Source organism: Lissotriton vulgaris, chromosome 9, assembly GCF_964263255.1.
Source record: "Lissotriton vulgaris chromosome 9, aLisVul1.2, whole genome shotgun sequence".
Classification (NCBI taxonomy): Eukaryota; Metazoa; Chordata; class Amphibia; order Caudata; family Salamandridae; genus Lissotriton; species Lissotriton vulgaris.
The window spans coordinates 324,891,875-324,917,731 of NC_141697.1; the positions used below are offsets into that span (position 1 = coordinate 324,891,875).

Below are 25,857 nucleotides of genomic sequence, written 5' to 3' on the forward strand. Positions count from 1 at the left end.
AGTCAAGAGGGCAGTGAGACCGTGGCAGTCAGTTATGGGTCTCAGCTGGCTTTGACGCATGTCTATCTGGGAGTGTTCATTTTGTCCTAGGAAAAGCAATATCTTTCACAGCAATGTGCCTTCTCTCCTTGACACTCTATTTAAAGACCTTTTTCGATGGGGTAGACTGGAGAGCTCCTGGGTGGTGAGACTAGACTGCATTACGATGAATTCTATGCCACAACTGCTCTACTGTTTCCATGCATTATCATTGAGGGTCTCCGTGAATGTTTTGAAATCTGTTAAAAAAAAAAAGTGGGGTTTCATATGGAATGATAAATGTCCGCACATAGCCAAATGTCTTTTGACAAGGTGCCTGGTAGAGGGATGCATAGGAGTCTCTGATATTGAATGTCACATATTAGCTGCCCAGCTGTCTTCGGCTCTAGTGTGATGTTCCTCGGATGCGGACAAGCGCGATGCCTTCTGGAGCAGGGTCACTGTAAGCTCCATCTTCATTAATTGTTATGGATTTCTTCTAAGGCCAGCCACTCTCCAGGCAACTGATGTGGGCAATGGAAGTGACCTTGCAATATTGGAGTAAAGCATTATGGACGGGGGGAAGGGAGGTTACCTTCCCTTCCTCCTTGGCTCAAGTGGTGGGAAACCCAGAATTCCTGCCGGGCATGATTGATGAAGGATACCTATCCTGGAAGGGGGGTGGCAGCACCATGTATCTTGTCCAACTATATGAGAATGGTTTCCCCAGGACCAGAGATCAGTGCACCAGTGATTTCTTGTTAGGCCCCTAAGGTTTATACTGTGTTACACAACTGCTGCACTAAGGTAGACAATCCACCATGCAGGAATGAGGAGCGAGAGAAACGACAGGGTTTGGAATTCATGTTTTCCGAAGGGGCCCTACTAAAGCGCTGTCCAGCTTTATAGAGCATCGAACAAGAACTCTCTCCTGACGCCGCTTGCATATATGAAGAAATGGAAGGTGTCCGCTTCAAAGCCACTACTCTGTTTCCGTGTGATGCCAAAAAAGGGTCCACCTCCAGACTTCCCCAACTCTGGAAAGAAACAGCTCAGAGTAGTAAGGTAGTCAGGCGAGGAAAAATATGGATGAGGGAAGGACCAGTGCTAAGCGGGAGACCTGTAACATAAGAATACAGTTTTAATACATATCCTGTCAAAGCTTACTACTCTATGTTCTCACTAGAACTCACTAGTACCTTTCCACTGGCTGCAGAATCCTGTAGCTTTACGTCTAATATTTTGGGGACATCAGCTTCTGACTTTGAGCCTTCCTACAACAATAAACCACAATGTTTAATATTCCACTCCACTAGCATTCTCTTACTCATAAAAGGAAAGAATATTACCATACATACCCCGCAACCACTCATCCAGATATAAACTGAAACACAGCTCCAAGAATAGGGCTTCCTTCCCATCCAATAACGAGATTTAAATGAGCCCAAGGAAATGTATTCTGCTAGTTCGGAGTACGAGTTTGAATGAGGCACAAAACAATAAACTCAGGGTCCATAAGAAGGAGTGGATTTCTCCTTGAGTGCAGAAAACAACCAAAACCAGCAGGCGCTTCCTCCAGCGTGGAATATAGAAGCTCACAGCTCCTATTGAGCAAATAGTCAAACAGTCTTCTCCCAACAGTGCAAAATAAATAGAACTGCTTACTTTAGGAAAAAGGAAAACTCCTGCAAACGAAGCGCTTCCTTCAGCGCGAGGATTTGGTAACAAAATGTCTTTCAAAATAGAAATCCGGTAGATGCTTCCAGCAGCGATGTTTCCAGGCTGTAATTCTACACGGAAGTGTTGATAAGCGCTTCCCTCAGCGCGAAGATACCAACACCAACCAGGATTATCCAGGCACGGCGGGAAAGGAAAACGAACACCCCTTCCATTCCGTGTGTGTGAGACTTAGAACGGCGCTCCCAGCAGCACCCGAAAGGAAACACCTCCAGAGGCAGATAAACAGCGCTACCACAGCGCCCAAGGAAGGTCCGGCGAATAACAAGCAGCTCAGCTGGATCCTAGAAGAGAGAGCCTCCACGCAACCAGCGTGAGACTCGATACTGGAGATCCAGGTACAACGGCAGATTACGCGCACCTCAGCCCACGCCTCGCTGGGTGATATAGATGTTGCTCCTCCCCTCCAGGCTTTCTGGGAGATGTAGTCCAGAGCATATGTGACAGTGTTATTGTAGGCGCTCCGAATACTGCTGACTCCAGTCAGCGCCTGACAGAAGGAGGAACTTGAACTCGACCCGATGGATGCTGATTGGAATTTAATTGGGGGAAAGGCGGCAAAATCCTCCTCATGTCTCCAGCATAGGGCTAATGCATTTAAAATGTTGCTGAGTTGGTGTTCTGGTTTGGTTGAAAGTGACCAATGCTAGCTTAGATGTCTGTTGGAGGGGGTGTGGGATGAAAGGACCTACATAACCTATGTGGTAGGACTGCCCTCAAGTCCAATTATTTTGGACACATATTGGGGACCATCAAGAAGATTACTAATGTTAATGTGCCAATAAAACCCCAGAAAGTCTTGTTGGGTCTGATGGATGAGGAGGGGCTGTGCCCTCTCATTTCAGCCACTAATAGATTTTCTATCTCAGTCATTGCTGTCGGCCTTGGTGGTGGTGGATGAAAGATGCTGAGTCCTGCACTAGCAAAAGTGGACATGTGGTGGTCTAAGGTGTGGAGTAGGCATGGTATGGACATCTTGCGGCCACACTTGGAGATACAACGTCTCAGTATGATAAGATTTGGTCCCCCTTCCACACTTATGTCAAAAGAGATATGATGGTGCTCAGATCCCTAGTGATGGTGAGACTAGCTGAGGATCGGGTACCAAGTGCCAATGATCCGGTAGGCACAAATGAATCTCCTTTGTTTATATACAGTTATGCACAGTCACATATTTCACAGCTTATCTGACCCAGCCACATCTGTGCAATCCTATATCTGTTCGATTCCAGAGCAACATTTACATGCAACTAGGCCCTTTTAGGATCATTGGGCAGCCTCCATTCCACACTTCACTGAGGGTGGCCTGAACTCTTCTTCAGAATGTCTCAATTTTACTACAGTGCCATTTGTTTGTGCATAAGGTTCCCCATCTGAGTTTTGTATCTAGAATAGAGCGGAGAAGGAGTAAGAATAAATCTCCATAACCTGGCTCTGGTAAGGTAGGTATTGTGAAGATGTTTCATCACAATAAAATGAAACTCTATTGTGACGCCCTAGATTCCCGCTGGTCTTCATCAGGTAATGTCTCTAGCTCCCCCTCTGACACCTGCTGCAGTTGGTTTCTGTCTTTACAATTTAGAAAGCGTGCGATCATGGGGTGGGGAGGGGCACCCAACAGAGGCTTCTGCAAGAGCACCCTTTATGACAAAGAAGAGAGCTCTTACATGGGTAATATTTTAGTGAGCCATTGTTCCAGGAAGCTTTCAGAGTGGGCTCCTTTGCAGCGTTCTGGGAACCAGCCAAGCGCAGATTATTTCTGCTGACTTGCTCCTAAGTGTCAACTGCCCTCGCATCCACACCCTCTAACATCATTGGAGGTTTTGATACTGTTTGCCACAGGGTTTGAACGATGCCTTACAGCTTGAAATTCAGCCTTTAGTTTCAGTGATTCTGTTCATGTCATTTCTTAGGTCTTGTTGCAGCAGAGAAAAGTTATTTCTCACCTCTTCTGTCTTAAACTTCAACGCATCCTTAGAGAATGTAATCACCTGTACTATTTTGGTCATATGCCACATTAGGAAACCCACACCACTGCAAAGGTGCCATACCAGTGGCACTTAGCTGCTGGTCAAATCATATTTGTCTATGGTACCCAGTTGGCGGGCGTGCTTATCTTTCATTTTGGAGACTACCAAAGGTCAGCTCTAAACTCACGTCTAGATGAATGGGATGCCCCAGATCAGAGTGTGGAGAGCAACTCTGCCTGTGTCCATGCAGGTGCACACAACTCCTCAGCATTCCACCTGCCCCCAAAATTACTGTGTTGTCCCGTGGACAAACATGTTGGTTTTGAGTTGCACAGGCAGGTGAATACAGCTGGTAAAAGTAAGGGTGGAAGGGTTAGTAAAGAGAACTCATTTTCTAGTTTTATATGCCAGTCCTGGGCATCAGTCCTTAGAGCATGTATGAGGACTGTCTTTTAATCTATGCAACTTCATGATATTTTGGTAGTCATTTGCAGAGGAAGTGTGGTAGGTAATAGTCATGCAGGTAATACTGTGATTCTCCTTTCATCCTGCATTCCTCCCTGAACTCTCAGCTAATGTGATTTGTCTATTCACTATGCAATCCTGTTTGTAGAACACTGTTACTGAATGCTTATGCCCTTTTCTTCCCCAGGGCATTCCCAAAATGCAGGTTTGCGGAGAAATGTTTGTTTATTCATCCAAACTGTAAATATGATGCCAAGTGTACCAAACCCGATTGTCCCTACACACACGCCAGCCGACGACAGCCTATGCAGCCAGCGGAGGGCACGGCTCCTGTATGCCATGTTCCCTACTGCCGATATGATACCCAATGTACCAAACAAGATTGTCCTTACATGCACGGAAGCCAACTAAATCCCACGCTCCTGCCTAAGAAATGTAAGTCTGACAGCTTTTCAATCTGTTTGGGTAACTTTTATAAAATGTGCATCCATTGGTTGAGAATATAGTTCTCAATCTATCTAATAGTGCAGATCACTTTTACATTATAATGATTCCTTGCCCTTCCAGTGGGAAATTAGCCTCTCGCGTTGCATTAAAACAATGTACAGTTACCTCCTTTTTTACTAGCAGTGACTTTTTCAGGGCTTGTAGAACTTTGCTTTGCTGAATTTCCTTGCAGATGGTAGTTTGCATGATTTACTGTTGCATGAAAAAAATGAGTTGCTAACTGTCCTAAAGGGCCCAGCCGCAGCCTATTTCACTTTGGGGAAACAATTCTGTAATTACTGACGTTTTTTGCATGCATATGTAATTTCATACCACACTTTGTGTCTATCTCAGTGAGAAAGTCAGTGTATGAAGTATGACCGCACTGATGTATTCCTGGTTTGTTAAAATGTGCCTTTTTTCAGCTCAAGCTCCAGCGTCCTCATCTACAACTCAACAGTGCAAATTCTTCCCAGCTTGTAAGAATATGGACTGTCCCTTTTATCACCCAAAGGTAAGAAGCTGTATAACTCAAAATATTTTCTTCTGTTTCCAATAGTTGATTCTGGTTCAACCTAATTTTGTTATGGAGTATTTCAACCTCTGGAAATTCAACAGATTTGAGGTTTACCGTCCTAGCCGTTAGGCCACATCCTCTTCCCAAGAGCAGCCTTGCTGCTGCATTAAGCTGTCCTAAATCAATGATAATATTTAACTACTTGAAACATCAGACAGGTATCACTCCAATTGCTGTGATATGCTAGAACCATGTGTATTTGTGTGACACTCTGAACTTCTGAAATAACATTGCATTCAAAGTAGTAGTTTTTGACCTTTATAGTAGATATTGCGCACTCAAAAATTAGGAGCTACACCGACCTCAAATCTCTAGCAAAACACGAATAGTCTTTTTATTTTTTCCCTCCGCTAAAAAAAATATTTATAACTGAAATGCTGTTTGATCAACTGAGCCCAGTTGTCTGCTTTTTAGTTGTTTCACTAAACATTATTTATTCATTTCTGTTGCTCCACTCCATGTTAAAGGCGTAGTTTAAAATTTGTTCAGGGTTTGCCTTCATTCTCTGCTAATTATTGGAAGCTCTTTTTAGTCTCATATCATTGACATTCTTGTATTTGCCTACCTCTGGGAATTTAATTTTACCTATCTGGCTTCCTGCCTTTTTTCTAGTTCTTCCATCCCTAAATCTTGCAGCATGGCACATTTAGTAACTATGTACCCATTCCGTTGAATGTCTATGGACTGTCTGCAAATGGTCCTACAATTCGGGAGATTTTTGTTTTCATGAGTAGGCCCATTTCTAAAGAAAGGTATCTTTTTAATGACTGTTATTTAAGAAATAATTATATTATGGGTAATTCTACTAGAGCTGTTCTTTGATTCACACTGTGATGCTGTTTGATTCTGTCAAAGAGAACCATTTATGGTTTAAATACATTAGTGAACAGTTAAGTGATTTGAAAATCAGGGAAGTGAATAGAAACACCGTCATACTAGGCACCCTTTCCTCCATACTCATGGGATACCCTAGCTGGTGATTGAATACTGGAACACCTCTTCAGTGGAATGGTCTGGACACCCTTATGGATCTTGATGTACAAACACAGGCTCAGCCCCCTCTGTCTCTCCAAACTTTGAGTCAACTAGTTTGCCTTGTTCTGCTCTTCATCTGAGGCCGTACCAGCTTCAAAGTCTGCTGATGACTGGCGTCAATAGATGCTTCTCTTATTATTCCTGAACTTAACCGTCCTGGTCTGCCGGCACTTTCTTTGAGTCTATCTCTTCAGTCCCTCAACAGAGCAGGTTCCTTAAGTTGTACTTTCTCTTAGGCTTTCTGTTCTGTGTTATCTCCCAAATGTCTCTTGGTCAGCAAACTGTTTGAATAGTGGCTGTCTATTTTTAGCAATCTGAGGTTACACTTAACTAGCATTCTCATTCAGTGCAACAGACACAAGTGTAAATCGAAGTGCTTAGAAGCTGGCTGTCACATTTCTTGAATCAAACCCATTTCTTGCATAAGGTGTTATGTTATAAGTTAATTTGAGACTTAACACGCTCCAACACTAATAGGGCTTTATTTTTACATTCGTCAGTGGTCCGGGAGAGGTGCATCTGGTCCCCACATCCCATAAAGCAGGGGTCTCCAAACCGGTCCTGGAGGGTCGGATCCATGCCAGATTTTTTGGATATCCCCATTGAGCTACATGGAGTAATTTTAAAAATCTGGCATGGATTCGGCCCTCCAGGACCGGTTTGGAGACCCCTGTCATAAAGGATAGGTCTGGTTTTAAGAGTCTGGAGAGTTAGTTAGGCGCTTAGGCCTTGATCCTGTCATGTCATGGACAGTCAAGATTCCTCTTACTGCCAAAATCTCTTCAAGATATGATTCTTTTGGGAAGTCTGTAACCCCAACTACATTTTGCTCTGCCTCACACAGTCTTTTAAAGATTTGATAACACATTTGTTCCAAGCCCTCGTTTTTACTGTGCTGGGACAGCCTCCATTTTCACTGTCAACCACTTATTTTCTACATTCACCCTCACTGTGGGGTCCAGCGAATCAGTTAAAAAAGAGATGGACAATCCAGACAATATCCAAGGCAAATCTTGTTGGTAACATAAGACGAAAACCATCAGCAACAGTGGCAAAAAGTGGGGCTGACCAGTACAAAAAGGGGCACTTTCCTACAGTGGCCAAGTCATCCCCTTAGCATGGAGTAAGGTGGAATGAGAACCAGCTCTACAGGACTCATAAACTAGTATGTTAATGAGGAAAAAAGGTGTTTGTGTAGCAGATATCATTTTTAATGTAAATCAGTCAGGGCTTGTATGATAGCTAAGTGGGTTTGACTCGTGCATGATACATGGTTCAAATGTCAGGATCTCTCCTACACACATTTAACTCTAAAGAATGAGTAATTGGGCATACTGGAGTGTGGTAATACAAACTGTTATGTGCATATCAGGAAACCTTTCAGTGTGGTTTTCACTATATGAATGCACTTTGATTGCTATTTTAATTTTCTGAAGTTTACTTCTAACTGCAGGTTCCCTCAATTTAGAATATTGCTCAGGGCCAGGCTGGATCCGTAGTTTTTTCATAGCAGTGTTTGCCTACACCACTAGTTGGCAGCTTGGAGCTCTGCTTTGGCTCCAGACTGCCCTCAAGTGACAAAGCGGAGACGCGTATAACCTTCAGCCCTGCACTCTGACGTCAGTGCCTTTCTTTCCGAACTTTTCCGAAACTGAACTGCTCCCAAATTTGTCGCTTTTCGAAACATTTCACAGCATGGTAAGCAATGATGTTCCCACTTAAAATGACCTGTTTCAAGCTGTGCTATGACTGCAGGAAGCATAACTCAGTCTCGGACTCCACAAAAGGTGACCCTTTTTATGACTGAGCTCAGGACATGGGGTTTGAGTCTTCCGATTAGAGTGCCCTCATGCACCGAAGGCAATCCAAGAGTGGGAGGCGAAGTTGTATGTTGCTGAATACAAGAAGTCTCCACATTTGTGTAGATCCCACTATAAGTTGTGTTCCTGGACTTGGTCCCGATACTGGGGCCACTCCTGTGACCTTGCAGCTTCACATTCAAGTTCCTGAATACGAATAAAGTCATACTACAATTATAAGAAACTGCACGAAATCCCATCCCTGCTGCTCTGAATTTTAAGAGGAAGCTCATAGTGTCCCGATGTAAGTCACACCCCTTTGAGGTCACTGGCCACACAACCAAATTTCTCAGTTGTTCCTGATGCACGCTTAATGTCAGTCTGTTGGGAACCTGCAACAAATCAAGGCCCTCAAAAAGGCCATGCTGCACATTTTCAATCTTCCTCCAGCACTCTCTGGTGCGACGTCTGGCCCTACAGTACCTCAGGGGCATCCAGTCAGTATTACTGGTGGTTCCCTCTCTGGCATCATCTGTCCCCTTTCAACCCTTTACTGGGCCTATGACTGTGGTTTAGACTTCCACTCCACCGAGGTCAACCAATGTTGCTCTGTGAGATTACAAGGGAGCAGCCTGTTGCCGTTCTCTCGGATTCTAATCCTGTGCCTCTACTATATCACAACTATCAAAATAGGCTCCGTTATCTTTCTGGTTCTGATCCCATGCTCGGAGCAGGATGCTCTAAGGGATACTAACGATAATGATGGTGAAGGGGGTTGCATGCCACTCCCTCATTATACTGCTGATGCCTTATAGCTTGATTTACAGAACCCCACAGGGCTTGATATCTCCCCTGGGGCAGTGACTAAGCCACTAATGAAAGAGAGTGCCTTGTTCATAGTGGTATTTCGAAAGGCAATTGAGGCTTTGGGAATACCCTTTCCCTTCATTGAGATTAAACTGAATGTTTGACAAATCCTGCAGCCTGGGCCAGGAACATATGAGCACCTATTTCTATTTACTGATACCCTCATGGATACCCTAATGGCAACTTGGTCGCAAACATGTCTTGTCCGCTTTTTATTAGGCAGGTGGCAAGATGTCTTAGACTGACTCCTGGTGACCCTGACTTTCCCATTGACTCACTCCTTTACATAGTGCCCTGTTTTGTAGGTTTCAAACATTAAACTGAATCCAAATTCATTTCCATTCATTCCTCCGCACTGAGAATCAAGAGGATTAATGTTTTCGGCAAAAGTATGTTTTCTCACGCCAGTCTGGCACTGTGACCTGTGTACGCGGTATGCTGCTGGGCCGCTACACATATACCTTATATCTTAAGGTCTCTTTGTTCCAAATGATACATGGTGGGCAAGATGTGGGCAAATATGGTACAACAGATTCCGGCTGGGCAGTTGGTACCAGTATTGTGCTTTTTAGACACACCTGAATGAGGTCCACTGAGTTCTTTGGTGACATAGAGGCTTCCCGGGGGCCTAATTTCTCGGAGAGAAAGTGTCCTCCGCTTTGAAAAGCTTTAAATTAAACAGATTACAACACATTCCTTGGGGTTGTTGACGCCCATCGAACATTTTCCACATTGGTTCTGGAAATTCGGGGCCTATTAAAGAATGCTGGACTGTAGACAGAGATGTATTGACAAATCAGTCCTATCTGAAAGAGACACGTTAGTGATAGATTCCTTACCTTAGAATATCCCCAGGCGTCGGACTGGATCTGGAAAGTTTTGCTTAGCAGTACCCCTGTGCGTCAGTAGGTGGCGTCCTGTGGCTCCGCGTCAGTCACTGGTGTCGTAAGCGCCGATATGACGTCACAGAGAGTACTTAGGCGCCACCCATGCGCACTGACGTACCTTAGTCACTTTATGACTACTCTTTTGAGACTTTGGCTCCAAGTCTTTGCCTTTGGATTCCGGTAAGCGACGCCATAAAAAGAAGGCGAAGAAGCGTGTTCGCTCTCCAACGACCCCCGCCGCTCCTTGGGGCGGAGGAGGGGGACAAGGGCTCTGCCCCTGCGGCTCCTCCGGAGCCTGGGAGCCCCCCGGCCTACCCACATACCCAGTCCGTCCGCGACTCCCGAACAGTTGCAAGAGTTTCTTGCTGCCATGGACCGCCTTTTTAGGCCCTGGACTGCCTCCGGCACGCCTTCCTGCCCCGCAGTCGCATGTCCAGATCCTTATGGCCCGGCGGCTCCTCAACTGGTTCCTTCCCCCGGTTCCACAGGATCCTGCGCCGCTGGCTCCAGCCCCGGTGCCACGAGGTGCAGCGCTACCGGCTCCGGCCCCGGTGCCATGTCAGCTCCACTCCCGGCGCCGCACTTGATGCCGTTTATCCCACCCCTGCCCCGGTTCCATGACCATCTTGTTCCCGCCTGGGATCCACATTGGGAAGCGGCTCCGGCCCTGTCCCGGCCGGCGCCGTTTCTGACGCCGTTCGTTCCTTCTTTGGCTATGGCTCTGCCGCCACAACCTCTACGCCAGAGGCGGACGACGAGTGGGACGGGTCTGAGGACCCTCTTGCCCGGCAACGTGATTCCGAGCAAGATTGGGTTGGATGGCCTGGAGGATGCAGGCGACCTCTATGTCTCTTCTGACCCGGGGTTTGCCTCTCCTCCGCCTACTATGGAGGAGGGTGCCTCCTACACCATGGTGCTCCGTCGCGCTGCGGAGGCTCTCAATCTCGACCTCCCTACAGTGGCCCTCAAAACCAACCTCCTTATGGAGGTGCTTCAGACGGCGTCTACATCGTCGGAGCCGCTGCTTCCTTTCAATGAGGCCCTTACTGAAGTCCTCTTGGGCACTTGGTTGCGGCCGGCCATGGGAGCTCTGGTGGATAAAAATATCGCCAGGTGTCACCGCCCGGCGACTCGTGATCCCGCCTTCCTGACCACTCACCTTAAACCTGAGAGCCTGGTCATTCAGGCCTCAACATCGCAGAGTGCGTTTACCACGGCTCAGCCGGATAAGGACTCTAAAAGGCTGGAGCAATTTGTTGTTCTCCTCGGCCAGCTTAGGGCTGTGGTCGGTTAACACTGCCTGCTTGTTGGGCCGTTACTTCCATGCAGTGTGGGATTCTGTTGCTCAGGTCTTGCCTCAGTGTTCTGAGGAGGTCCAGGCTATCCTTTCCCAAGCGATTGCTGAAGGTAAGGATGCTGCTAAATTCGCCATCAGGTGTGGTTTGGACATCGCTGATTCGTTGGGCAGGGCAATTTCCACGACTGTGACGTTGCGGCGCCACGCCTGTTTGTGTTCGACTGGGTTCTCGCCCGATGTCCAGGGCTCGCTCATGGACATGCCCTTTGATGGTTCCCGCCTCTTTGACGATAAGGCCTACAGTGCACTGGAGCGCTTTAAGGACTCATGGGCCACGGCCAAGACCTTGGATCTTTTTACAAAGAACCCTGCCACTCCTGGGTTTCGTTCCTTTCGTGGCCAGGGCAGAGGCACCCAGGCTCGCTCAACCAATAAACCTGTGCAGAACCAGCCTCAGTGCGGCCGCGCCCGTGGCTTCCGCAGGGGCGGTTCTGGGAATCCGCATGCTGGTCAGTCCACCTCTACCCCCGCTGTTTTCACCTCCAAACCTTCCTAATCCGAGCTTCAGGGAGCAGCCCATGCCGGTGGGTGGCAGGGACCGCCACCACCTCCGCCACTGGCGCGAAATTATATCGGACAAGTGGGTGCTGCAGATAATCTGCAAGGGTTATTCCCTTCCCTTTCAGTCCTCCCCTCCAGCCATGCCACCTCGTTGCCACTGCCTGTCGGGTGATCATTTGGTTCTTCTCCAACAGGAAGTCACTGCCCTCTTGGCCAAGGGGGCCATCAAGCGCCTTCCTGGGCAGGAAGTAGGGAATGGTTATTATTCCCACTACTTTCTGGTCCCCAAGAAGGACAAGGGGGGGTCTGCGCCCCATCTTGGACCTCCGGGACGTCATTCGCTTCCTCCGGAAGGAGAAATTCAAAATGCTGACTCTGGCTCAGGTCCTGGCTGCCCTCGACCTCAGAGACTGAATGATAGCGTTGGACTTGCAGGACGCTTATTTTCACATCCCCTTCCTGCCGGCCCACCAGCGTTACCTGCGGTTTACGGTAGGCCAGGAGCATTTTCAGTTTGCAGTGCTCCCCTACTGCCTTACCAGCGCCCCTCGGGTGTTCACAAAGGTGATGGCGGTGGTCGCAGCTCATCTGTGCAGGTCAGGGGTGTCAATCTTTCCCTACGTCTTCGATTGGTTGTTGAAGGCGGGCTTGCCCCAGGCAGTCGTCAACCACCTTCAGACTGCGGCGGATCTCCTGAAGTCGCTGGGGTTCTCCATCAACGTGCCAAAGTTGCGCCTGAGTCCCTCTCAGAAGCTCCCCTTCATCGGAGCGGATCTGGATTCAACGCTGTTTCGGGTTTGTCCTCCCGACCAGCGAGTCCGGGATATTCAGGCTATGATTCCGATCTTTCGGCCTCTATCCTGGGTTTCAGTCAGGATAACCCTACGGCTCCTGGGCCTGATGGCCTCCTGCATCCTGCTGTTGACAAATGCCAGATGGCATATGCGGGCTCTGCAGTGGGACCTGAAGTTCCAGTGGGCGCAGCATTAGGGCAACCTGTCCGATTAGGTCCAGATCTCGGAAGGCACTGCTCAACAATTGCAGTGGTGGCTCACTTATCAAGATTGGGTCGTAGCAGATCCCTCTCCCTTCCCCAACCGGTGCACACTGGTGACGGATGCGTCCCTCCTGGGATGGGGTGGCCACTTGGGAGAGGCAGAGGTCACAGGCCTCTGGTCTCTGGCGGAGTCTCGGCTCCATATCAACCTTTTGGAGCTGCGGGCGATCCGGCTTGCACTGAAGGGATTCCTTCCCTCTGTCTGGGGGAGTGTAGTGCAGGTGTTCACAGACAACTCCACCGCCATGTGGTATTGCAACAGGGCGAGGCGGGGTCCTGGACCCTATGTCAGGAGGCTCTGCGCCTCCGGACATGGCTGAAATATCAAGGCATTACCTTGGTGGTTCAACACCTGGTAGGTTTTCTGAACGCCAGGGCTGACAAACTCACCTGCCGGTACTTGATGGATCACGAATGGCATCTGAACTCTGACATGGTGCAAGGTCTCTTTCAGCAGTGGGGAGAGCCTTGGTTAGATCTATTTTCCACCGAAGAGAACGCGCAATGTCATCAATTCTGTGCTTTGGCTTTCCAAGGCGGCACTCGCTCAGAGACGCTTTTCATCGCAAGTGGAGCTGTGGTCTGTTGTACGCGTTTCCTCCTATACCACTTCTGCCCAGAGTGCTGAAGAAGATTAGGCGCAACCTGGCCCAAGTCATCCTTGTGTCTCCGGATTGGGCATGATGATATTGGTATCCCGAGCTACTCAGCATGGCAATCGATCCCCCGATCCGACTGCCTCTTTGGGAGGATTTTCTGTCGCAGGAGACGGTCCTCCACCCGAACCTGTCCTGCCTCCACCTCCATGGGTGGAGCTTGAGCTGCGACAGTTGACCCCTTTTGGTCTTCCTCCCGAAGTCTGTTTTGTCATGCTGGCAGTCACCTGTAGGTGGAACAAGTTTGTGTCATGGTGCACTGCGAAAGCTGTGGATCTCCTTTCGGCCCCTTTTTCCGAGGTTCTTCTGTTCCTTTTTTCTTTAGCCCAGCAGGGCTCTGCTCTAGGCACTATTAAAGGTTATCTTTTGTTCATTTCCGCCTTTCTAGAGGCTCCTGAACAGTATTCTCTTTTTAAGTCCCCAGTTGTCAACCGTTTTCTAAAAGGCATCATGCACACGTTCCCTCTGGTGCCGTTTATCATGCCTCAGTGGGATTTAAACCTTGTCTTGACGTTTCTGATGTGCGCTCCCTTCGAGCCCCTTCATAACTGTCCTTTACGTCTTCTCACTCTTAAGACGCCTTTTCTGGTCGCTGTCACCTCTGCCAGAAGAGTGAGTGAGCTCCAGGCTCTTTCTTCGAAACCTCCTTTCCGGTCTATTCATCCGGACAAGGTGGTTCTGAGGACCCGTCCTTCTTTCTTGCCAAAGATTGTCACGCCCTTCCACGTCGGTCAGACCATCACTTTGCCCACCTTCTTTCCCCTTCCGCATCCTTCCAGAGAAGAAGTGAGGCTCCACCGTCTGGACCCAAAACGTGCGCTATCCTTCTACCTACACAACAGTTCCGGGTAGATGACCAGCTCTTTGTTGGCTATGTAGGCCCCAAAAAAGGTCGTACTGTGCACAAACGGACCATCTTCCGGTGGGTCGTTCTCTGCATCAAGGCCTGTTATTCATTGGCTAAGAAGGAGCCTCCTGTGGGGTTGACCCCATTCCACCAGGGCAATGGCAGCCACTACTGCCTTGTGACACAGCGTTTCCTTGCAGGACATTTGTCAGGCAGCTACGTGGGCCTCGCTGCACACGTTTACCAAGCACTACTGGCTTGACAGTCAGGTCTGGAGGGACAGCTTCTTTGGCCATTCTGTGCTCTGTGACTTTCTGGTGTAATCTTGTTCGTAGACCCACACCAGGGTTGGTATTGCTGGGGTTTCTATTCTAAGGTAAGGAATCTATCACTAACGTGTCTCTTTCAGATGCACAAGTTACTACTTACCTTAGAATATCCCCAGGCGTCTCACTGGGACCTGAAAGTTTTACTTAGCAGTACCCCTGCGGCAGCGCAGAGATGATGTCACAGAGAGAACTTAGGCGCCACCTGTGCGCGCTGACGTCAGTTCTGTACACAACTTTCCACGCCAGATACGCAGAGCCATGCAAGATATTGACCATTGGTGCATAAAACTAGGGCCCTGAAGGGATGTCCTTAACCCTAGTAATCAGTTCGCAGAACAGGGAGGATGGGTGGGGCGATAAGGAATCTATCACTAACTAATGTCTCTTACAGATATATCGTTACACAAGTAATAACTTGTGCTTGGAGGTCGCTGACACTTAACTTGCAAAGTGGGGGCCAACAGGAACACTAGTCTTCCAGCTCCTCCTTCCCTGCTCCATCACCCAACAAACTTCTTTAGTGTGCCCTCAGCGGAGTATACCCAACCAGTGGGAGTCCGAATTCAGCATTTCCTCCCGCGTTGGCTATCTATCAAGTCGGACAGATGTGTCTCACAGATTGTACAAAAAGGCTTTGCTCTGCCTTTTCTTTCTTCCCACCCGACAACCCTCCAACAGCAGAACCAATTTGGGCGAAGCATCTGCCTATCTTGCTGCAGGAAGTTGCTCCCCAATGGTTCCATAGAGAAGGTACTGGACTCTGAAAAAGTTACGTTCTCTATTTCTTTGGCCTAATAAAGGATGGTAGGGGTCAGGCCTGTCCTGGAAGTTCGACCCTTGAATGTCTTCCTATGGAAGGACAAATTCAAAATGCTCACATAGGCCCAGATCTTCTCTGCTCTGGACCAGCTGACAAGGTTGCGTTCTTGGACTTGCAGGACCTGCATTTTCATATACCCATCTTCAGTTCCACAAGCATTACCTCTGATTCAAGGCGGGCCTGGAACATTTTCAATTTGCCATGCTCCTCTACAGCCTCACCAGCACCGCTGGATATTCAAGAAAGTGATGGTAGACCTCACAGCCTATCTTTGGATGTTTGTTGTCCCAATGTTCCCATACCTTGATGACTGACTGCTGAAGTCGGCCTTGCCGCAGTCAGTCGTGGACCACTTCTGGACAATGGCAAAATTCTTTCATCGCACGGGTTCACAATAAATGAGCATAGGTCACACCTAATTACTTCGTAGATGGTTCTATTCATTGGGACTCTGCTGAACACAGTGGAGTTCAGGTCCTTTCCTCCTCCGCAGCAACTCCATCACATTGGGACCATGATCCTGGTGTTTCAGACTTGAATCTGGATCAAGGTGAGAGTGGCTCTGAAACGTCCTGGCCTCAGCCTTTTGCCTCTTCCTCATCAAGTGTCTGGTGGCCTACTGTCACGTACAATACTAATGTATTATGATTTAACATTGCCTTTTTTTTGTAAACACAAATAATCTAAAAACTATCCAAGGTGGCACATGTGTGCTCTGCAGTGGAACATCAAGTTCCAGTGAGCCCAGCATCAAGTCAGCCTTTCTGACACAGAAGCGATCTTGGAGGAGACAACTCGAGACTGCAGTGATGGCACTCTGTGAGCAATGGCAGGCTCCTCTCCCTTCCCCACCCAGAGCTGATATCAGTGAGGGACGCATCACTGCTGGGTTGGACAGGTTACCTGTGGTAGATGGAGACAGGGAGCTCTGTTGTGGAGCTGGACCTTTCCTAGAGATGAATCTGTTGGACCCGAGGGCCATTCGTCTGGCTCTGTTGGCCATCCTGCCATCCTGCCATCCATCAAAGGAAGGCTGATGCAGATTCTCATGGACAACACTACTGCCATGTAATACTGCAACAAGCTGGGTAGAATGGGGTTGTGGGTCCTTTGCTAGGAGACTTTGCATCTTCGGAGGTGGTGGGAGAACTATGGCTTCTTCTTGAACACCAATAACCTGGCGATGTCCCTGAGTACCAGCATGGGTGAACTGATCAGACGTTGTCTTGCAGAGCACAAATGGTGTCTACTTCTCAATGTGTACAGGGTGTCTTCTGAGAGAACTCTGGCTAGTTTGTCCCCATCAAGAACTAAGAGTATCAACAACAATGCTCAATGGAGTTTTGATAAGAGCACTTTTTAGACAATGCATTCCTGCTGGAATGAGACTAGAAACTCCTGTATGCCTGCCAGATTGGGCCAGGAGAGTGTGGTACCCAAAACCTCTGAGCATGAACGTCTGTCATCTGATCAGGCTGCCATTTCACAAAGACCTCCAGCCTCAGCAATGAGTCGGTGTCGTCTCTTGAATCTCTGCCACCTACTCCTCCATCCACGAAGTTTGAGTGGCGGCAATTGACTGCTCATGAAGTGGTGGATGTCATCCTTGCCACTGTGCACTGCTCCACAAAATACATTTATGCCAGATGCTGGGATCGATTGGCTTCTCGGTTTCAGTGTGAGGACTCTAATTCCGGTTCCAGCCTCTACCTGAAGTGCCTAGCATAATACATTAAGATTCTTGCCTGTGTATGCTTGGTTCCATGTGACCTGTCCTGAGATCACATGGTACCTGTTATGTATTGGGAACTGAGCATTAATCACGTGGATTTTTATTTTTCTCCTCCTCCGGTTTACTATAATTCAAATCCTTATAATGATCCTGAATTAGCTGTTGATCGAAACGCCTTTGACTAGAGTGTGCTTAAATAATTCAATTAGTGGGACATAGACTGAGCAAATTGCTATAGATTGTGATAAGCATACTGCACTTTAAGACCACTTTCGCATGGGCACCGAGCACGTTTTGCACCCCACTGTCACTTATGTACAAACACTTTGTTTTGTAATCATAGAATATAAAATATATTATTACGAAATAGATTTCCTCCTCATAATTTGATAAAGAAATGCAGCCTTCGCGTCCAATGTTCTTCTGAAATTACTAACTTACCAAGATCACCAATTGGATTTCGGGGTTGTCTTATGAAGTCATCTAACTTTGGTCACTACACTTAAAATAAAGTTTTAAATGTAAAAAAAAAACTCACTGCTATGGCAGTTTTACTACTGATTCCTGATCCCTTTATGCAAAAAATAAAAAATAGGGCCACAGGAAATAAATCACCATCTAACTCTGCACCCAAAGTGCAGGCAAAATAATAAGCTGTTTTTAAGATAATATATAAAAATAAAAAATAAAAAGCACACTTTGAAAGAGTTGAGAGAAATTAACAATTTTTAGATTTATCTGTGGAATATGCACAAGTTTTGTGCAGTCAGTCAAAGTGAAGTGAGCCAATGGGTGAGGTGTGCTGGCCCATTGCCCCAAGCTGTGGTAGACAGAAGCACTCTGTGAAGAATAATTAAACAGACAGATGAATGCACCCTGCCGTGCAAAAAATGTTTACAAATTACATAATATATATATATATATGTGTGTTTGTGTGTGTGTGTATATATGTATATATATATATATATATATATATATATATATATATATATATATATGTAAATCGTCACCAGGACAAGGCTCCTGCCTCTTTTTTGAAATGACGAGAAGCAGACCCAAAATTCTGTGCTTTAATCAGTTCTTTATTTTCAGCCAGCCAGCCGCCACATATATATATATATGTGTCTGTGTGTGTGTGTGTATCTGTCTCCCCACTCTAAATGGCTGCTCCTCAAGGGTCAGCAGCAGCTGTAGGAGAGGTGGCTGGCAAAACGGATGACCACCATTGTCATTCTCTTTTCAGCCTTTTCCTACTCTCTCAAATCAGTTTACGTAGGCCATAGACTACATGGAAGCTCGTGATTTATTTGGACCATGAGGACTCTATTTAACTTAAAGCAGCCGCTATTGCAATACAGTAGTGCTGCACTTTTTATTCAATCCCAAACCCTCCTTAACATTATGAAATGTTCCATAAAATGTATCAATCATGTTTTTGTGACTGCGCCAGTATCATAAATACTAATCCCACACAACTACTTTGAATTAAATGTTTTCATTTGTAGTTGGTCTTCTGAGATGGTGCTTCTTAAACCTATTTTTAGGTCTCCCTGAGTCAGCGCTTGCGCTACTCTGCGAGACATTTTGTAAGCTGGTTTTAAAAGTGCTGCTACCAAACGCTTGACCACCAGCTTGCGATTACGCGCACAAGCACGCGCCTCGCTCCACCCCTCCCCGACCAGTTCCTGCCATTGGACAATTAAATACTGCTTAGCAGTGCTCTCTCTCCCGCTGCAGCCCCCATCTGTGCATTCCGCGCGGCCAATGCTTGTACTCCTGCTAGCCGCCTCGGGCAAAGAAGCAGGGGCAGGAACAGGATGAACAGTTACCCCCCACTAGCAGGGAACCTTGCCCACGTGGATGCTTTGTTGACCTAACAACTTTTTTCTCTTCATCTTGCAGGAGTTTCTTCAATTTAAGGGGCAATTAACTTTATCACTACATCAATTAATATAAAACCTCCCTCAATGACCCAATATCAAACACAATTGTTTGTATGATCCGTTCTAATTACTGCTATTCTCCTTCTCCTTTCCCTTCCCCTACTCGCAGCTGGTATTACAATATTGCTCACTGATCGAAACCTAAACACTACATTTTTTGACCCCGCCGGAGGAGGAGATCCTGTACTCTACCAACATCTATTCTGACTCTTTGGTCACCCTGAAGTTTATATTTTGATCCTGCCGGGCTTTGGGATAATTTCACATATCATAACATATTATTCTTCTAAAAAAGAGCCATTTGGGTACATAGGCATCGTTGGAGCAATAATATCCATTGGACTTCTGGGCTTTATCGTATGAGCCCATCACATATTTACTGTAGACTTAAACATAGACACACAAGCATATTTTACTCCTGCCACAATAATTATCGCTATTCCAACTGGTGTAAAAGTATTTTGCTGACTGGCAATAATACACGGAGGCTCCAACAAATGAGATCCTCCAATACTCTGAGCCCTTGGCTTCATTTTTGTATTTACTGTAGGTGGACTAACTGGTATTGTACTAGCGAACTCCTCATTAGACATTGTATTACACAACACATATTATATTGTAGCACACTTTCACTATGTCTTATCCATAGGAGCCGTATTTGCTATTATGGGCGGGTTTGTCCACTGGGTCCCGCTTTTTTCCGCATATACACTTCACCCGGTTTGATCTAAAAATTCACTTTGGTGTTATATTCCTTGGGGTAAACCTTACATTTTTCCCACAACATTTCCTAGGCCTTGCAGGGATACCTCGACGATATTCAGACTACCCAGACGCATACACCCTTTGAAACACAATTTCATCTATCGGATCCTTAATTTCATTAGTTGCCGTGATTATAATAATATTAATTATTTGAGAAACATTTGCATCGAAATGAGAAGTTATAACAACAGAACTAACGAGCCTTTGAAATCAACCAACCCACGCCTAGGGCACATATTACCAGAAGGCACCCCAGCACCAGTCCTAATTATTATTGAAACAATTAGCCTATTTATTCAACCTCTAGCCCTAGGAGTTCGACTCACTGCCAACCTCACAGCTGGACATCTCCGTATTCAATTAATCTCAACGGCAGTATTAGTTCTTATGCCACTAATACCCACAGTGTCTAAAATGGGAGAATATGGATTTATCCGAATTTCTATCATCCTAACCCCTTTAACAAAAGAAATATATATTTTTATTTTGTTTGTTTTTATCCTTATATTGCGAAGCTCTATGTATTTGGAGTTTCAGGTTTCTGCCTCTGGTTCTCTTACCAATACTGCCCCTTGGTCTCTCGTGGTTGGGGAGTACCCTTAAGCCATTACATAATACCAAATCTGGTTTGGATGTGTGGGAGTGAGCTAGCCATCTAGGCTACTCGACAAGTATCATACTTGTCCACCAGATGTTGTTTCGCATTAATCATGGGACCGTGTGTATTAACCCTGTATTGGAGATTAGGTGGCTTTCAAAGATTTCCCAATATTTAAATCTCTTACTGGTGTTTCCCTTCCTGTCTAGTTTATTAATCCTTAAGACAGAATTCATGCAGTCTCTATGTGATGGTGGGGATGGCCCAACCCAGTTAATACAAATTTCCCTCCTTGCAAGAACAATTAACACAAAGAGAAGATTTTCCTGATATTTGGTTAATCCCCCTCCATCTATTGTGTCTTCAATCCCAAAAAGAGTAAGGGTTGTACTTACAGTTAGCTGTTTATGCATGATCATGCTCATGGTCTTACCCACTTCTTTCCAATATTCTTCCAATCGGGGGCAGTTTCTGAACATGTGGACGTCGTCTGATTTTTCTTCCCCACATTTCGGGCACTTTTTAACGCCTGCGTTTTTAAATTTGGACAACTTTTTTGGTGTCCAGTATGCGCGATGTATAGTGTATAGATGGTTTCTTTTTAAAGCTGAGTTGACCAGCATTTTTCAACAGATTTTTCCTAAATTCTATCCAGATCAGCTGAGTGTATATCTCTCCCCCAGATTTGGTCCTCTATCCTCATGTCTCCTTCTCCTGCAGCTATAAAAGCCCAGTACCACTTTGCAACCTCCTTGGTTATGGGTAGGTTTTTTACCATTTCCTTTTCCAATTTTTCGTTCTCTTGGTTGTTTATTGAGATGGTTTTTGCCCAGCTTGAGATTTGATAATACTTAAATTTGGAGACTGATCCATTGGTAATTGTTTGGAGTTTTTCCCATGTTATCAGAGTTGATCCTTTTAATAGTTGACCCCAGTAGTTGATATTGGCTTGTTTCAAGGGGGTTGCCATTGAGTCTTTTAGGCATTCTGGGGTTCCCGGTGAGTCCCATATAGGGGCCATTACACTGTAGTATTGGATGTTTAAATTTGCTCTGATTTGTACCCACAACTTTGCTGCCTCCCTTAAAGTCTTCAGTTTAACTTTTTTAAAGTACTTAGGATGTCCAAATTTGAAAAGAAAATGATCTTCTGTTTCTGTCATTGCTTGTAGGTATTTAGGGTAGTATTGATGACTTTTTAGCAGGGTCCGTATGTTTTTAAATTGAAACGCCTTGTAATACTCCACCAGATCTGGGCTTAATAATCCTCCATCTTGTTTTCCCCTCCTGAGTTTCTTCCATGAAATCCTGGTTCCCTTCGAAGCCCATATAAAGCTGGTGATATCCCCCTGTGGTTTTTTAAAAGGGGCTTTCCAAATTCTAGAGGAATGGAATTAAAAAGGAATGTATACTAGGGCCGAATTGACATTTTGATGATATTCGATCTTCCTATAAGACTTAATGGTAAACTGGACCACACTTTAAGTAACTTTCTCACCTCTCCTGTGACTTTGTTAAGATTACGTTGTGGAATCTTCTCTAGTTCATGGTTTACTAGAATCCCTAAGTATTTTATTTCCTTCCTGATGTTTGGACTTTTGAACTGAGTGTTCCAGGTCATAATTTCGGTTTTTGAATGGTTTACCAAATAACCTGAGACTTTCCCAAACTCGCTTATGGTTTCTTCTATAGCTGACTTCGAGTTGACGTAATTGTCCGTAAAAATCATCAGATCATCTGCATATAGTGCGATCTTTTTCTCCCACATCTGATGTCTGAAGGGGGTGATCTCTTTGGTATTTCTTAATTTGTTGGCCAGCGGTTCTATATATAGGTTGAAAAGCAGGGGCGAGAGAGGGCATCCCTGCCTTGTTCCTCTTCCTATGTTCACATCCTCTGTAAGACTGCTATTAACTAGGATTTTTGACCTTGGTGTCTTATAGATTTGTTTCACGACGTGCATGAATGGTTGACCTATGTTGTTTTTAGTCATGACTTTTTCTAGGAAGGACCAGTTAACTCTGTCGAATGCCTTAGCGGCATCGACAGTGAGTATGGTAAGGGGGACTTTCTTTTGCGTGGCTATGTCAATAGAACTCAGAAGTTCATGTGTAATTTCATGTAGTTGTCTCCCCTTAACAAATCCCTTTTGGTCATTACTCTTCCTAATCGGGCTGCCATGATTTTTGTGAAAATTTTGGAGTTTGCATTGAGCAGCGATATAGGACGGTATGATACGCATCTTGTAGGATCCTTACCGGGTTTTAGAATGATTGTGATTATTGCGTCATTCCAAGAATCGGGTATTTTGTTTTGTTGTTTGAGGATCAAGTTTGTCAACTCCGTAATGTGTGGTAGCAGAATATCTCTTAATGCGATATATATCTCATTTGGTAGTGCATCCGGGCCTGCTGCTTTTCCCTTTTTTAGGCTTCTGATAACCTCCTCTACTTCACTTGTTAAGATCTCTTTATTTAGTTCTTCCTTTTCTTCTTCCGTAAGAGCTAAAGATGGGATGCCTTCTAAGTATGAGTCTATCTGACTTTCTTGTGGGTTTGTATCTTCCGTGTATAGCTCAGCAAAAAATCTCATAAACTCTCGTCTGATTATATTTTCATCTGTGCTTGGGTTTGTTTGACCTTCTTGATGAATTCTCTTTACTTTATTCCTGGCTTTGTCTGTTTTTAGTTTCCAAGAGAGCCACTTTCCACAGCCTTCTCCGTATTCATGATTTGCTAGTTTAATTGATTCCCACTTTGTACGCACTCTGTCTTCTAGGATGTCTTCAAGTTTTTCTTTCAGGCTTTTTCTTTCTATTTCTAGCTCTTTTTTCCTAGTTGTGTCCTGTTCCTCTACTATTTGGGTATCGAAAGAGTTAATACTTTTCTCCAGATCTGTTATTTCTTGTCTCATTTTTTTGTTTTTATATACTCCCAAACTTAATAACTTTCCCCTTAAAACAGCTTTATATGTGTCCCAAATGACCTGTTTTGTTGTTCCAGTTTGTTATTTGTTTCCAGTTCAATTTCTTTCATAATTTGGTGGTCAAGTAATATTGCTCTCTCTACCGTGAATCTTCTTTGAATTTCAGTTGATTTTACTTGAAGTGTTAGCTGGACAGCAGAATGGTCTGATAAGTGAGCTGGGAGGTGAGCTAGGTTTTTTACACTTCCTGACAGCTCTTGGTCAATAAGGAAGTAGTCAATCCTCGACCTATGCCCCAGGTTTTTGTTATGAAGCGTAAATGGTTGATTTTTATCTCCTTTATCTCCCCAGATGTCTATCAATTCTAGGTCTCTTTTATAGATACCGATCCATTCCCTCATTCTCGGTAAGTTTGCCTGCCTCCCCGGTGGGGACCTATCAATGCTGGGGTCAATTATAAGGTTAAAGTCACCTCCCAAAATTATTGGGGAGATAGCCTGTAGTAGGTGAGAGTAGAGTTTCTGTAGAGGGTCTGCGTCATCTAGATTAGGTCCGTAATATCCTGCTATTGTGAATGGGTTATTTCCTATCTTGACTCTTGCTATTGCCCATCTTCCCTTACAATCTACTTCTGCTGAGTCCAGGGTAGCTTTGAGTGATTTTTTGAGGATTATCACTATCCCTTTAGTGTTGCATTTTTGTGTGGTACATACGTATGAATCTACCCATCTTAAGGTCTTTGTTACTTGAGCCCATTCCTCTTTCAGTAGATGTGTCTCTTGTAATATTATTATTTCACTTTCTGATGTTCTGAGATACTCCAGGATTTTGTTTCTCCTGCTTTTTGTCCTCATACCGTTTACATTCCAGGAGAGTATTTTGAATTCTTTATTTGTACTCCTCATCTGTCCTGTTTCTCTTTGTCACATTCCCCTTTAATCTAATGTATGTTATGTTGTTTATGTTAAAAAACTCCTTATTGATTTTCATTATTCTTCGACTTATGAGGATTTTTTTCTTGTTTTTTTCCCTATTTTGCTCCCCACCCTTTTTCCATTCCGTGTAGTTTTTATGTTTTCTATTTTGTGTTTTGTCGTTGCCCTCCCAGGGGAAGCCTCCATCTTCTTTTCTTTGGGTTATCTTCATAACCCTTGGTAGCTCTTGACTCGTGACTCTTGACCTGTATGTCTTATGATTGTTGCGAAGCCTTGCACCATTGTTCTACTTATGTTCTACTGTTTTTATGGTTCTCGAAAGATTTCTTCTTTAACTTATTGGTTCTTCAGTTCGGATTTGCTCTTTTATTAGTTCAATGAGGGATTTAACTTCTTCTGGGTCTCTTATGTTCCTCATTTTATTTCGCCACATTATTCTCAGTGATGGAGGAAATTTCATCTGTACCGTGGCACCGAGTTGTTGTAGTTCTGGCATTAGGTTCCCCAGCTCCCATTGCCTAGTTTGGGAGGCTTTCGACATGTCTGATCTGATTTTGAAAGTCCAGTTGTCTTTGTTGTAATTTCCCTTTTTCAATGCCTCTCCCAAGATTTTTTCCTTTAACACATAAGTTTTGAAGTTAATAAGTATTTTCCTCGTCGTTTTCCTCTCTTTGTTTTTACCAAATGGGTCTCTATGTGCTCTCTGTATGTCTTCCTCTAATAGTGCTTTGTCAGCCCAGGGAAAATGTTCTGCCAAAAGTTCTACCACAAATTTCTTAATGTCTGACCCTTCTTGATTTTCTGGTACGTTTAATATCCGTATATTGTTTTTTCTCGCCTGATTTTCAAGCGACTCCATCTTCTCATTTATTATTTTGCTCTCCTGCCTCAGGGAGTTTATCTCTTTTCGATTCTTTTCCACCTTTTTATTCAGAGCACCCACTTTACTTTCTACAGCCGTCACTCTGTCCCCTAATACATTTCGTTTATTATCCAGCTTCTCGCACACTTCCTGAATCTTATCTTGCTTGGCCTCTGAAATGGAAACATTTTCCCTCATCTCTGTCCATATCTTTTCAAGGAATTCGTCTGTGTGGCTTTTGGGATTTTTCGGAGTTCCTTCTCCCGTGTTTAGCTCGCCGTCTTCTTCGTCTGTTATCTCTTCCCTTATTTGTGTGGCGACTGTACCTTTTACACCACCTTCCGCTATATCTACTTTTTGCAGGGAAGCTGCTCTTTCCTCTGTTCCTTCCGCTTTGCTCTTCCAAATATCCTCCCAATTCTTTGATACTGCCTTGTTTTTGATTTTACCGCCTTTTGGTGTCTCTTCTTCTAAGCCCAGCTTTGTTTGTTTTCTCGAATGTGTGTTGTCTTTGATAGGGGGTTGTGCTGTAGCAGGGGTAGGCGTGCTATCTTTCCCCCCCAAAAAAGGGGGCCCCTTTGGTGACAGATATACCAGTCTTTGTGCCCGCTCCTCTGTGTGTGGATTCTGTTGTAGCTGGAATTTAAAGTAAGTTCTTAATGACGGGATAACCTTGATTTTACCTTTCTG

General features: G+C 45.2%; 1 protein-coding gene across 2 annotated transcripts in view; it reads left to right on the forward strand.

Moving 5' to 3' along the window:
- Positions 1-25,857, forward strand: part of ZC3H14 (zinc finger CCCH-type containing 14) — a 355,429-nt gene that overhangs the window by 324,510 nt on the left and 5,062 nt on the right. For both annotated transcript variants that reach the window (XM_086937625.1, XM_086937624.1), the window contains exons 14-15: positions 4,378-4,625; positions 5,102-5,190. In XM_086937625.1, the coding sequence (XP_086793751.1) occupies positions 4,378-4,625; positions 5,102-5,190 (337 nt within the window). The remainder of the gene's footprint in view (positions 1-4,377; positions 4,626-5,101; positions 5,191-25,857) is intronic.